This window comes from Polypterus senegalus, chromosome 8 (assembly GCF_016835505.1).
Source record: "Polypterus senegalus isolate Bchr_013 chromosome 8, ASM1683550v1, whole genome shotgun sequence".
Lineage (NCBI taxonomy): Eukaryota > Metazoa > Chordata > Cladistia > Polypteriformes > Polypteridae > Polypterus > Polypterus senegalus.
The window spans coordinates 13868824-13881592 of NC_053161.1; the positions used below are offsets into that span (position 1 = coordinate 13868824).

A 12769-nucleotide genomic window follows, 5' to 3' on the forward strand; every position below is an offset into this window, starting at 1 on the left:
ACCTAACCTGCATGTCTTTGGATTGTGGGAGGAAACCGGAGTGCCGGAGGAAACCCACGCAGACACGGGGAGAACATGCAGACTCCACGCAGGGAGGACCCGGGAAGTGAACCCGGATCTCCTAACTGTGAGGCAGCAGCGCTACCACTGCACCACCGTGCCGCCCTTTTATATTTCCTCACCTACAAATTTTTATCTTTTTTTCCACTACAGTTAAGCACATACTAAGTTCACTGTTTTCTAAAACACCCCAGTAAAAACAGTCATTCTATCAATCCATCTATAGAGAAATGGTTCATACACCAAGAATGTCAGGCAATAGACAGAAATCCTGGATGACTTATTAATGGACTACAAGTCCACGACATCATATAAGACAAAATTAAATTTAAATAATCAATGTAGACCTTGTTTTTTCTTTGACACGTCCATTTGGTCTGGTAAATTAATATTCACCCAATCCCATTCCCTCATGACGGGGTTTTCCTCTTCTGATAGAGTCACCCGTTTTCAGCACTTCCTCTCAGCTTATCAAACTAACCAATCTTATGGTCAAAGTGTTTTGCTGGGAAAATGTGCCAGTGGTCACTACTGCATCGGCCCGCTTTTGCAACTCTAGCCTAGTTATGTTGGGACATTTAGTTTATTTTCAATTAACCAGCACAAGAAGTTATCAGTCTTTAGCATTATAGCTATAAACCTCGTTCACATGGCCCAAGCAGGTGCAAGAAAGTTGCTCCCGCACTATAGCTGCTAGATAATAATGTTGGACAAAAGAGTAGGCCAATAGGACTACTTTTCTTATTTTTACACCTTCTTTATTTTTTCATTATTGTTTTTGATTTTTTTTTTATCCTTCTAGATGTTTTTGCCTGTTTTTTAAATTTTCTTGATAACCCTACAAATCAGATGGCCTCACAGATACGCTGACACACATACAGACACTTGTCCTTTTATTATGGTGGAAGAAATACCGGTTTGTCACTGAGCATGCACAAACTTACTTGTACCAGACCGGTTTATTGCCAGTTGTTAGATTTGGGCCATTTTGTAACCTTTTCATTATTTCAAAATATTACTGTTGCTGTATCTTTTTTTTTTTTGCCTATATTTTATTAACAATATTTAAAACATATTAGCATTTATAATATCATGAACTTGAACACCCCCTCCCCAAAAAAATGGAAATGGAACTGACTAAGTGGGATTAGTAAAAGAACAGTCATTCAACAATAGGTAAAATGTCAAAGCAAGAAGAGACTTTAATCTGGTGTCACTTAAAAATCTTCAGTCAAAACTCTAGATCAAAAACAAAAGTAAAAACTCCTGACTACCTAAAAGTCCTTTGCCTGATTAGATTGGTAGCCAACATGCAGTGCTTTGTTTAGAAAATATCCACAGACTTGAACAACAAGCTGACTACATGGCCTTCTTAAATACCAGTCACACATTGATGTCCTACATAATGACAACGGCAGCCATGTGATAGCAGTGGATGCAATTGTCATACACAAAATAGCCTTGGGCAGCAAATCACATACGAACAGGCAATTCTTGCAATTAACTCTTGACTCAATCATCACCATCATAGTGATAAAATAAATAAACCATAAGAGACTGGAAAGAATAGTATGCAAAATGAACAGAAATGAAAGTGTTGTCACAGCAGAAAAGCAAGAGATACTGTATATCTTTTTACAGTAATTAAGGAATATTAAAACCAAACAAAATCCGGAACCAAAATGTCAGCCATAGTTTTTATTAAAACTTAATACAAAAATCAAAAAGCAAAATTAAAATAGAAAAAGCAAGAAATCTGGAATCCTAGTCCCTGGATCTGTGTGGCAGTTGTGCTAACCATTGAGTTTCTGTTCCATGTTTGTTTAAAAAATATTTTAAATTAACTTTTCATTGAAATGTGATCATCCTACTATTTTGCTTATTTTATTTAATCATTGTTTCCTATTTAATAGGCAATGTGCTTTTATTGGTTAAAGCTTTAGACTTCAGAACCCAGAGCTTGTGGGTTCAAAAATACTGTCTGACAATGAGCAAGTCACTTCACCTGTCTGTGCTCCACTTAGGAAAATAAAAGAAACGGAACCAATTGTATCTCAAATGTTGTCAGCTGCCGTGGAGACAAGTGTCAGCCAAATAAGTAGATATTTTGGAAAACCAATGTTGTTTTTTTAGCAATGCCTGAAAAGAATGCTATGAATAAAATTATTATGGTTATCTTCCTATCAATCCAACTATTAACAAACTCATTTAGTATAGTTCAGTGTTATGGAGCTGCTGCTGCTATTATTATTATTATTATTACTATTATTATTATTAGTGTTACCTTGACGAAATACCTCATTGCATGGTCTAGTAATATAATATGGAAATGAATACAGTAACACTTATAGTAAAAGGTATGGGTCCTACTATCATGTTTCAGTCAGGGTTCCTCCCCTATCTGGATTCCAAATGCCACTATTGTCTGTTTTGTTCATTTTTGACACCTTTATTTATGACAATATTGTTGGTTATTTAGTTTCTATGTTTCATGAGTTTTGAAGATGGTCCCCAAGAAGTGGGGCAACCAGCCAATCACCATCAAGGGATACCCCTCAGCACTTTAAAGGTGGGGATAACTCATAGTCCCATGCAGTTCACTGAATGAACTTGTAGTGGTTATGCGCTCTCCTATAATTGCTTTTGATTATTTGTGTATTTTTGGATTTTTTACCTAATGCCCTGTTTGCTGATTTCTCTTTTGGATTTGTATTGGGACTGTGTTTACTTTGGATTGCATATTTTGAAAGCTTTGTCTTCTGTATTTTTGTGCTCTTTAGAACTTCATGTTAAATACAGCCTTTTTTTAATAATAAATATTTTTATTTTTAAAGATACTACATTGCCTTTTGTGTGACTAGTCAGGATTTTTTCTGTATTTTTTCCTCTAGTGGGCATTTTGAGCAATTATTGAGACTTTCGTTCTTTCAGATTCTCCAATTCAGAAAACTCACTATGATCTCCCTCCAAACATGCTATGCATTCAAGGTAAGAATTTTGTCAGTTTAAAGCTTTAGTTATTGAAACGTATTAGAATATTACTTCAGAATCCACATATTAAGTCAGGGAAACCATATAATCCAATCACATGATGCAGAGCTACTTCAATAATCAAGCCATGTCAGGTTAATTAATATAAATTTCTCATGATTTAACCTACAGATTCCATGATTTACCCAAAGTTGTGAAAATTAGGCTGATAGGTCCTGTGTGCGTTGATACAGGTGAGTGTGTCCTATGATGGGCTTGCTGCTAATGTGTGTTCCCCATGACAGTCAATCATAAAACAGGTCCAGGTAATGAATGAGCAACTAAATCACATTTGGTTTTGCACAATTTTAAGAACTGCACACAGGGGTATGCAGGGAAATTCATGTGCTCAGTAGGTGCTCCCTGTCTGTAGAATAATGCAAATAAACAGCAAGGCTGCTAAGGTTGCCATTCTTTTCTTCAACAGGAACAAAAAGGAACAATGAAGTGAAGGTCACTGTTCTACTGCAACGCAACATGATGCTGTGAAGAAAAAATGACACCAACAGCTGCACCCAGTTTTGAAAAAGATTCAGATGTTCTCCAGTATGGCAAAGAGAGGTTTAAAACATTGAAGTTTCAGCCATACATGGATATTTTAGTTTACAGAACAAAGGTAAAGATGCCCTGTTTTATTTTAATCTGCAAAACACACATCATGATTGGGTTTCACTCTCAAAATGGCATAAATGGATAATATTTTTTTAAATCAGCATCTTAAACTATTACTATGATTAATGAATATAAGAACGGCACAGGGTAAAGGATTTCCATTATGGCCTCTCAGTAACCTAGTAGACTGACAATATATATCAAACTGCAGGCTCAGTCAGTACTAGTAACAATGCCTGACAGTGGCCCTAGCATATAATAAGCAAATGCTTAATTTAAAAAATGTCATTTATTTATATTGCATATGTAATTTTTTTGATTAAACATTATATTAATAAAATGCCGTACATATTCTACCTAATTTATTGGACGGATAGAATAAAAGGTACTATATAATTAATAGTATTCATAGATACAGCATGAATAGAAAGAATAAATAGGAGACTAATGATAGATAGATAGATAGATAGATAGATAGATAGATAGATAGATAGATAAAAGGCACTATATCATAGATAGATAGATAGATAGATAGATAGATAGATAGATAGATAGATAGATAGATAGATAGATAGATAGATAAAAGGCACTATATCATAGATAGATAGATATCAGAATCAGATTCACTTTTATTCGCCAGTAATTAATGTACATGAATTTGACTTGGTAGATTTAGAACTGCTTACAGTATAACATACTGCAACACAGTGTCACATACAAATAACATACATAGCATAAGTTAAAAAAGAAAAACAAAAACTTTATACAAAGTTGCACAATAGTGTAATTATAAAGGAGATGTGAAGATGAAACTGTGCAAGTGAAAGTGTGAGTGTGTAGTGTGTATGCACATGCACACACATACATGTACATATACTGTACATACACACACCTTCATACAGTATGTGACAGAACACATGAATATGCAAAGAAGACAAGCTAAATTACTGGTGTGAGAGGGCTATGGCTCTGGGAAAGAAACTGCTTAGGTGTCTGTTATTTTTAGTTTTAATTGGCCTGAAGCATTTATCAGAGGGGAGACTTTGGAACAAATGATGAGCTGGATGAGATCAGTCCGTGGTGATCGTTTTGACATGCTTAGTGACATGACCAAATATTTTCTCAGCAGACCTCACAGCATGCTGTAATTTATTTTAGGAGTGGATTGCTGCTGGACCAAACCAGTCAACAATGGAGAATGTGATCACACTTTTAATTATGGCTTTGTAAAATTGTAGGTTTGGCTGGGCAATAGTTAATTTCTTTAGTTTGCATGAAGAGTACAACTGCTTCTAAGTCTTCTTAGTGATATAAGTGCTGTGAATGTCCCAGCTGAGAGTGTTTGTGATTTGGTTGTGCCCAAAAATTTGAAGGATTTCAACATATTGACAGCACAATCATTAATTTCTAGTGAGAGAGGTTGTAACTGCTGTTTGTGAAACTCAGTGACCTTTCCACTGTCTTAGTGGTACTAAGGACCAGGGGCCTCATGCATAACGCCGTGCGTAGAATTCACACTATAACATGGCGTAAGCACAAAAGCAGAAATGTTCGTACATGCAAAAAAATCCAGATGCATAAATCTGTGCGAATGGCAACTTCCACGTTCTTCCGCTACATAAATCCCTGTCAGCGTGAAAAGTAACACACGTGCACGCGCCTGCTGTCCCGCCCCAACTCCTCCCAGAATTACACCTCTTAGAATATGCAAATCAATATAAATAGCCCTCAAGCTCAGCCTTCTGTGAAAAGACAATGGCAAAAGCAAGAGGGAAAATAGAAGAATTTCAGCGAATACCAAGTGGAGGCAAGGAAAAACGTACTATTTTTTGGTTTTAACAGTAATATAATCAACAAAAGGAAGTTGATCGACTGACATAGCGTGTTGGAGAAACTCGAAAGCTCAAGTTCACAAAGTCGCACAGTGCCCGAAATAAAAAAGAAGTTATCACATATCAAAGTTGCCGTGAAAAGACGAGTCGTCGCCCACCATCTGAGTGTCATATGAAAGCTTATTAGAGTACAGAGAAAAAAAATAGGCACACAATGGGGAAAAAAGCACCAAATGTCAACTTTAATCTAGAAATTTCCACTTTAATCACGTAGTTTATTTTGTCATTAAAGCAGAACATCATAAACTTCATCTTAAAATTGGTTAATTTACTAGTTTCTCAAATCCCATTGTAACTAAAGTAGTATGTTAAATGCTTTGTTTTGTATTTGATCTTCTATGTGCTCTGCATGTGAATCAGTACGTGCTTCTTAAACGGGCTTTCTCTTCCTCCGACAGAACACCGAATCCATTACATTCATAATATTACAGCTCTCTAAATAATTAAAATACTTAGATGTATATGTGATATCATTTTCATGATGATAGGAGTTAAAGCATGTTATTAAACATGGGAACACGGTGGTGCAATGATTGTTCATGTCTCATGCAAGATGCTTGCTGTGCCGTGCGCGACCTTCGATGAAATAATTTATTGCAGCAGAATTGTCTCTTTCAAACATATTAACCCATAATTCCAGTCCTTACTTTTCTTTCTCCAAATACCCAATCACCACACAATCAGCTCTGTAATAGACGTTAACCCATCTGTAAGCTTAGAACGCTGATTCTTCAAAACCTTTCAGGAACATTGATGGACTGATTGATTGCATTTACAGTTCTTGGGATGAAACTGTTTCTGAACCACGAGGTCCGTACAGGAAAGGCTCTGAAGCGTTTGACGTATGAGAGCAGTTCAATTGACAGGATGGCTGAGGCAGCGTGTGCTTGATGCTGTATACCGATAATTCACTTTCCAATCAGCTGCTGTAGATCTGTGATTCCCAACTCAGATATAGTGATATAAATACTCTGAGTGGTGCAGTGAGAGTAATATGGAAAAAGATGATCCACTGCAGCAACCCGTAACGGGAGCAGCTGAAAGAAGAAAAAGAAGGTGCAGTGAGAGTAACAACACTAAAGCAGTTATGGTATATGGAATAGTATGACCATTCTGTGGACCATTATGTTGTTACAGTTTACTTACAATCAGATGCCTTAAACTAATTAACAATATGCAGTTAGTTTCAGTGTATATGATAAAGCCACATCAGGGATGTGGATCTAAAAAAGAAAGGGTAACCACGCAGGAACAGTAGCACTGCTTTGATGCTGGGTGCCGCCAATTTGCAAAATGGAGCAGAGAACTTGCGTACGCCAGGATTGGAGCTACCATGAAAATGTGCGTGGCTTTACGCCAAGTATAGGTTTTATACATCATGATTTGAGTGTGGAAACGTAAGTACGCAACATTTTTGTGCATACACACCATTTATACATGAGGCCCCAGGTTATTGGTAGCACACCAATTAACAAGATAAGACACCTCCTTGTTATAAGCTGTTTCGTTACTGTTAGTAATTAGTCCAGTAATAGTGGTGTCATTGGCGAACTTAATGATTTTTACTGAAGGATCAGTGGACCTACAGTCATTGGTGTACAGAGAATAAAGTAAGGGGTGATGTACACAGTCTTTAGGGGTACCTGTGCTGATACAGATTTTATTCTACAAATAAAAAAAAAAATCATATTTGTACCTGCTAGGGCTTAAAATGTCCCTCAGTATTTGAGAGAAAACACTGAAGTGAGACTCTTTGAATGTTTTTGAGCACTTTGAATAGTGAGAAAAGCACTATATAAATGCAAAGAATTATTATTATTATTGTTTTTTTTCCAAATCAGATTGCTGCATTAGCACAGTATTCAGAGTACTGTTTTGTTTCTATGAAGAAATGTTTTGGCATACAAATGCTTTCTATTAATGTATTCTTGATAAAATTACTGAGGCTGAACAAGTATACTCTATTTGTCTCACTCAAATTAACTTGTCATTTATGACAAATTATTATTCTTTTACAAAAGCACTTTAACTTATGCCTCAGGAAGGAATGTTAATCTGCTTGTCAACTTAACAAATTTGGCATTTTGTTCCTGAAAATGTCCTATTTAAGAAATGAAAATGGCAAAAGTTTAATATACATGATATGATCTTTTTTCAAAATAGTTTAATAAAAATTTAATGTAGAACTGTCTTTTAGATGAGTGGCACTGTCAATACAAAATGAGACAAATGCCTTTTAAACATGGACAGTTACAAATTGCATTGTGATAGATGTCCATCGTAACCACTTTGTGACACTGGAGGAAGTGGTGTCACCTCATATCATTTGCAAAGCAGTTAAGATCGTGGCTTGGGTGCATTCTGTGTGGAGCAACAGGCTCTTTCCCTGTTCTTGTAGGATTGTCCATGTTGATTGACTGGATGGTGATCTAAATGGAACCTTTCTAGATGTGTGATTCTGTGTCCATCAATGTACTTTCAACTTGTCCAAATCTGATTCATGAATACTGTTGGGACAGTTGGAAGCTCCTCATGGTCATAACCGCAAAAACTAGATGTAGAACATGGCTGGATGACTGAACATGATTGAAAAAAAATTAAAGATAGCATTTACTTCAATTTTACTCACCAGTCAAGTTAGATGTTGAGTCACAGAATTTCTATTTTAAACAAAAATGTTAATCAGCTCCCCCTCCCATTTTTGATATAGTCATAACTTACTGTAAGTCTGTAGCTTACAGTATATTTTCATTTTAATTCTCTGTTACAACAAAACTAATACAACATTCTCAGACCCAATTTAATCCAATTCAGGGTTGCATGCAATGGACGCAAGGCAGGAAAGGGTTCTATATGGACAGTGGTCTAGCACACACTCATCACCAGAAATAGTGGTCTTGTCACAAATTACTTTTTTGCCAAGTCCATTTTCTATTTTTCCTAATCCCTTTTCTCAAAAGAAAAAAAATGTATTCCAAAAATGTAAATGAGGATATTGAGGAATTACCATACTGCATTCATCCACCCTATTTCAATCCTTGTTAATTAAAGTTTAGCGTTGTGAATACCTGTGGAATTTGTGCATTGCTGCTGGAAATAAAATTAGAATTAAGTCCTCATCTATTCAATTCTCTGTCCATTTTATAACTTCTGTATATAGGTTAGGATGGCAGGCAGTCTGTGCCTACACCAGCAGCATTGGGCACATAGCAGAAATAAGCCTAGGGTGGGCTTACAAGACTTTTCTATTAGCTTTACAATAATGGTTAAGGAAGACAGAACTTTCGAGGTAAGGAAATTTCAGTTTAAGGTAGTAATTGTCACTGATCATGGCATCAGAGAGCGGCAACAAGCTGCATGTTGATTAACTCATACATGGAGGAATTTCTCTACACTCTGTATAAGGGGCAATAATAAACCCTTTGACCATATGGTGCACTGACATTGCATAATAAATTTGCAAACCGCACAGAAAACATATTTTAATTTTGTCATTATAGGGTGGCATGGTGACGCAGTGGTAGCACTGCTACATCGCAGTAAGACAATCTAGGTTTGTGTCCCAGTTCCTCCATGCAAGGAGTTTGCATGTTCTGCCCATGTAAGAGTGCGTTTTTTCCTCCCACAGTCCAAAGACATGTAGGTTATCTGAATTGGTGACACTACAAAATTTGCCATGCTTTGTGTTTGGTGTGTGGGTCTGTGTGTTTGCCCTGCGATGGACTGGCATCCTGTCCAGGGTTTTTTCCTGCCCTGTGTTCTATGCTGGCTGGGGTGAGCTCCAGCCCCCCTGCCCCAAACCCTTCAAAATGACCCTACTCTGGATTAAGCGGGTTAGAAAATAACATGACATTTTGTCATTATTGAATGTGGATAGATGGACAAGAAAGGCACATTGATCCATTTGAAATGAAATCTACAGCACAATAAATGTTGCAGAAAGTGAAGAGGTCTGAAACCACTGTAAATGACCTGTTCTTAGAAAAATACAGTTTTTAAAACTTTCTTTGTTGGGCCAACGTAAAAACTGCTGCAGTCAGCCATTTTCCAAGATATATCATACTTCTCTTTTTATTTATGTTATACAAAAAAAATCCATGCTTTGGTTAAAATTCCTACTACCATAAAGCAGTCATGATCATTACTCCTATGAAATATTTGTAGAATTTATATATATATATATAAATATTTATAGAACTTTGTTCTTTCTTGATATAATCCCAAAACAACATATTATTGACAAATACGTTCATGACCATTTTAATCAACAATGGCAAATCATTTTACAGTGTTAATTGTTAAAACAAAAATGATGCAGATACACAACAAAATATGTTCCTGATGCCTTTAGATGGGAATGAACAAGTTTTAAACAGTATAATTATTTAATATCAATATGAAATTTAATGTCAACACTTACCCCATAAACTTTCTTTGCTCCTGCTTTAGCAGCAAACATTGAAAGAATGCCAGTTCCACTTCCTACATCCAGGACAATCTTGTCTTTGAAAACATGTTTATTATGGTACATTGAGTTCCTGTATGTGAGTGTCCGCACTTCGTCTTTCAGCATTTCCTATAAAAGATAATAGCAAGTGCTGAAGTCTAACACACTGCTGGAAATGTCATGTGCAAGAAGGTGTGCACAAGATGACACCAACACATACTGTAAGATGTTAAAAGCCTAGAATGTATAAAGAGAATGTTGTTCCCAGTGAACTGGCTTCTCTCTAACTTTATAGCACTCTGACTTATTAAATTTCCCAGTAAGCTAAGTAATCACCTATCTGTTTGAAGCTGATAAGATCTGACAACATTCAAGTTATTGTTGGTAAGTAACATAGAGATCAGGTGGCCAACATTATGGTCATGTGCTTTCTTTCAACACCTGCACTAATTTTCAGATACAATTCATTTCCTTTGACTTCATAAATGATACTCTTTTAATAGCTTGCTTTTAGTTAACTCCTATATTCATCCATGGACCTATTCTGTAATCCAGTGATCCATTTCACTCATATCTCTTAATGCAATAAATAGGAAATATAAGTAGTCTGTGTGTATTTGGTTGGTTTATTGGCATTGTAACTGGCTGTACCCTCAGAATTTCATTAGGCCTCTTCTATTCTCTGTAACAGCAATGATGTCATTACTTGTGCCCTGTGACAGCAGCTATTCACTCAGACACTGGTGCCTTATGCCTTTCCCTGATCATCAGAGTGCAGAGGAGTTGTGCTACAATTCTGTACATGCTCTTGGCGCACTCAGTTGTTGAGCGCAAAATATTGTTTGTGCCCTCAAATGCATTCACGGTGGCGTTTGGATGCGTCAGGTGAAAGGCTGCACTACTAGTCAATGAACTTCTTCAGCATTGTGATTGTATATGTACAAGATTGATTAGCATAGACCATATATGGTTGTTTTAAGATGGCATCCAGTTGGGTGGGGTTTGACGTGCATTCACTTTCACATATTTACATGATAATTTTGATTTATAAATGATAGATTGTGTACAAATGTGCGTATGGCAGTTCTTACGAATAAGATTGTTTTTTGGCATACACATCTTCCTGTTTTGTTTTGTTTTTGTACATGTACAGTATATACGTACGGACTCATCTATACGAGTTTTTATAAAGAGACACCTGGTCTTCTTGTCTCTTGCAGTCAATCTCAGACTTTTCTCATTTATTGTAGCAAGTAAAGAGTGCTACTTTGAGGACTTTCAAAACTTGACTTGATATGATTTTGGAAAAATTAGGTGAACAGGATTGTCACACTCAGTTGGGCTGAATGGCCTGTTCTCATCAAAACTATTCTAATATTCTTTTTAAAATGGCAATATTTTCTAGGGTATATGAATGAGACCTCTTTCATCTGCAGTTCTCTTTGTCTCATGCGGTACATATGCCATGCTATGCGTGAAGATTTTTTTTGAGCAATCTTTTTCCTGTTTCTGCTGTACCATATAGTGAAAGTAATTAATACTCAATATGATACAGTGATTTGTGCTTTACATTGCTTTGCAGACATTTATTCTTTGTTTATGATCTATTTACATAAATATGCTTAAATTAATGGTGAAAGCATGTTTTAGAAATAAGTAATCAGGTGTACTTGCTTAAACCAAACAAATGAATAAAGTTATAAGATACCCTATACACCAATGCTTGACCCTTGCTGCTCAACACTCTGCCATCTTGGACATTAGTCCAGTCAAGTCCATCAAGTTTTTCAGAAGGCTGCCATTCACAGAAAACCCACTGAACTCAGCATGGACAAGATTTGCCTTTTCATTGCCTTCACTAAAGTGGACTTTTGTTCTGATGATGAGCTGATTTATGTGCTTTCTATAGCTTGTGGCTCTTGAGGAAGTAAACTACCATTAAAAGTCATACTAACTGCAATTTTGCTTCCCTACTGTTGTGTGGCTCATTGGTGGAAAAAGCAGATACAGTACGAATAAAAGAACCATTTCTCAGGAAATATGTGTTCCCTGCAGAATGCAATATACTTTTATAATTGATAAAAACATGCCTAGCCACCCTTCTGAAATATATTGTAAGAGCCATTTTCCTAGTTCTATAACAGGGGTCTCCAACTCTGGTCCTGGAAGGCCCCAGTGGCTGCAGGTTTTCATTCTAACCTTTTTCTTAATTAATGAACTGTTTTTGTTGCTTATTAACTTCTTTTGAATTAAATTTAATTGACTTGTTATTTTTAGATTTGTTCCCCTGAATGTCTTTATTGTTCCTCTGAATTGTTTCATTTCTTTCCTTAAATTGCACCCAAAGGGAAATAAAATGTGAAGTGAGTGAGCCAACAGAAGACCAACTAAGTCAGGGCCTGAAACTCCAACCAATTTCACTCCAACCTTACTTAATTAGGCGCTAATTTTTATTGATTAAACTCGTTCTTTAATTCCATGGCTTGTTGCTGCTCTCATTGTGCAATAGCATATATAATGTTGATTTTCTCTTTTTTAAAAGCGCTGTCAAAATGTTTTGGAAACCTGAGCAGATCAGCATTACTCAGGTCTTCACCTTTCTTTATTTTCAGATATTGTATGATCAACAGTGTTGGTCATGTTTTGCTGGTCACGTTTTGGTTCATTTTGTATCTCATTATTGTTTGGCTGCTAATTAATGAAAAAGAAACAATTAAGGGGTCTGAGC

At 36.2% G+C, this 12769-nt stretch overlaps 1 protein-coding gene across 5 annotated transcripts in view; it reads right to left on the reverse strand.

Moving 5' to 3' along the window:
• Nucleotides 1–12769, reverse strand: part of prmt8b (protein arginine methyltransferase 8b) — a 228080-nt gene that overhangs the window by 110208 nt on the left and 105103 nt on the right. For 4 of the 5 annotated variants that reach the window (XM_039760764.1, XM_039760763.1, XM_039760766.1 and 1 more), the window contains exon 3: nucleotides 10015–10170. The exons of the other annotated variant lie outside the window; for it this stretch is intronic. In XM_039760764.1, coding sequence (XP_039616698.1) covers nucleotides 10015–10170 — 156 coding nt within the window. The remainder of the gene's footprint in view (nucleotides 1–10014; nucleotides 10171–12769) is intronic. 5 annotated transcript variants of the gene reach the window in all.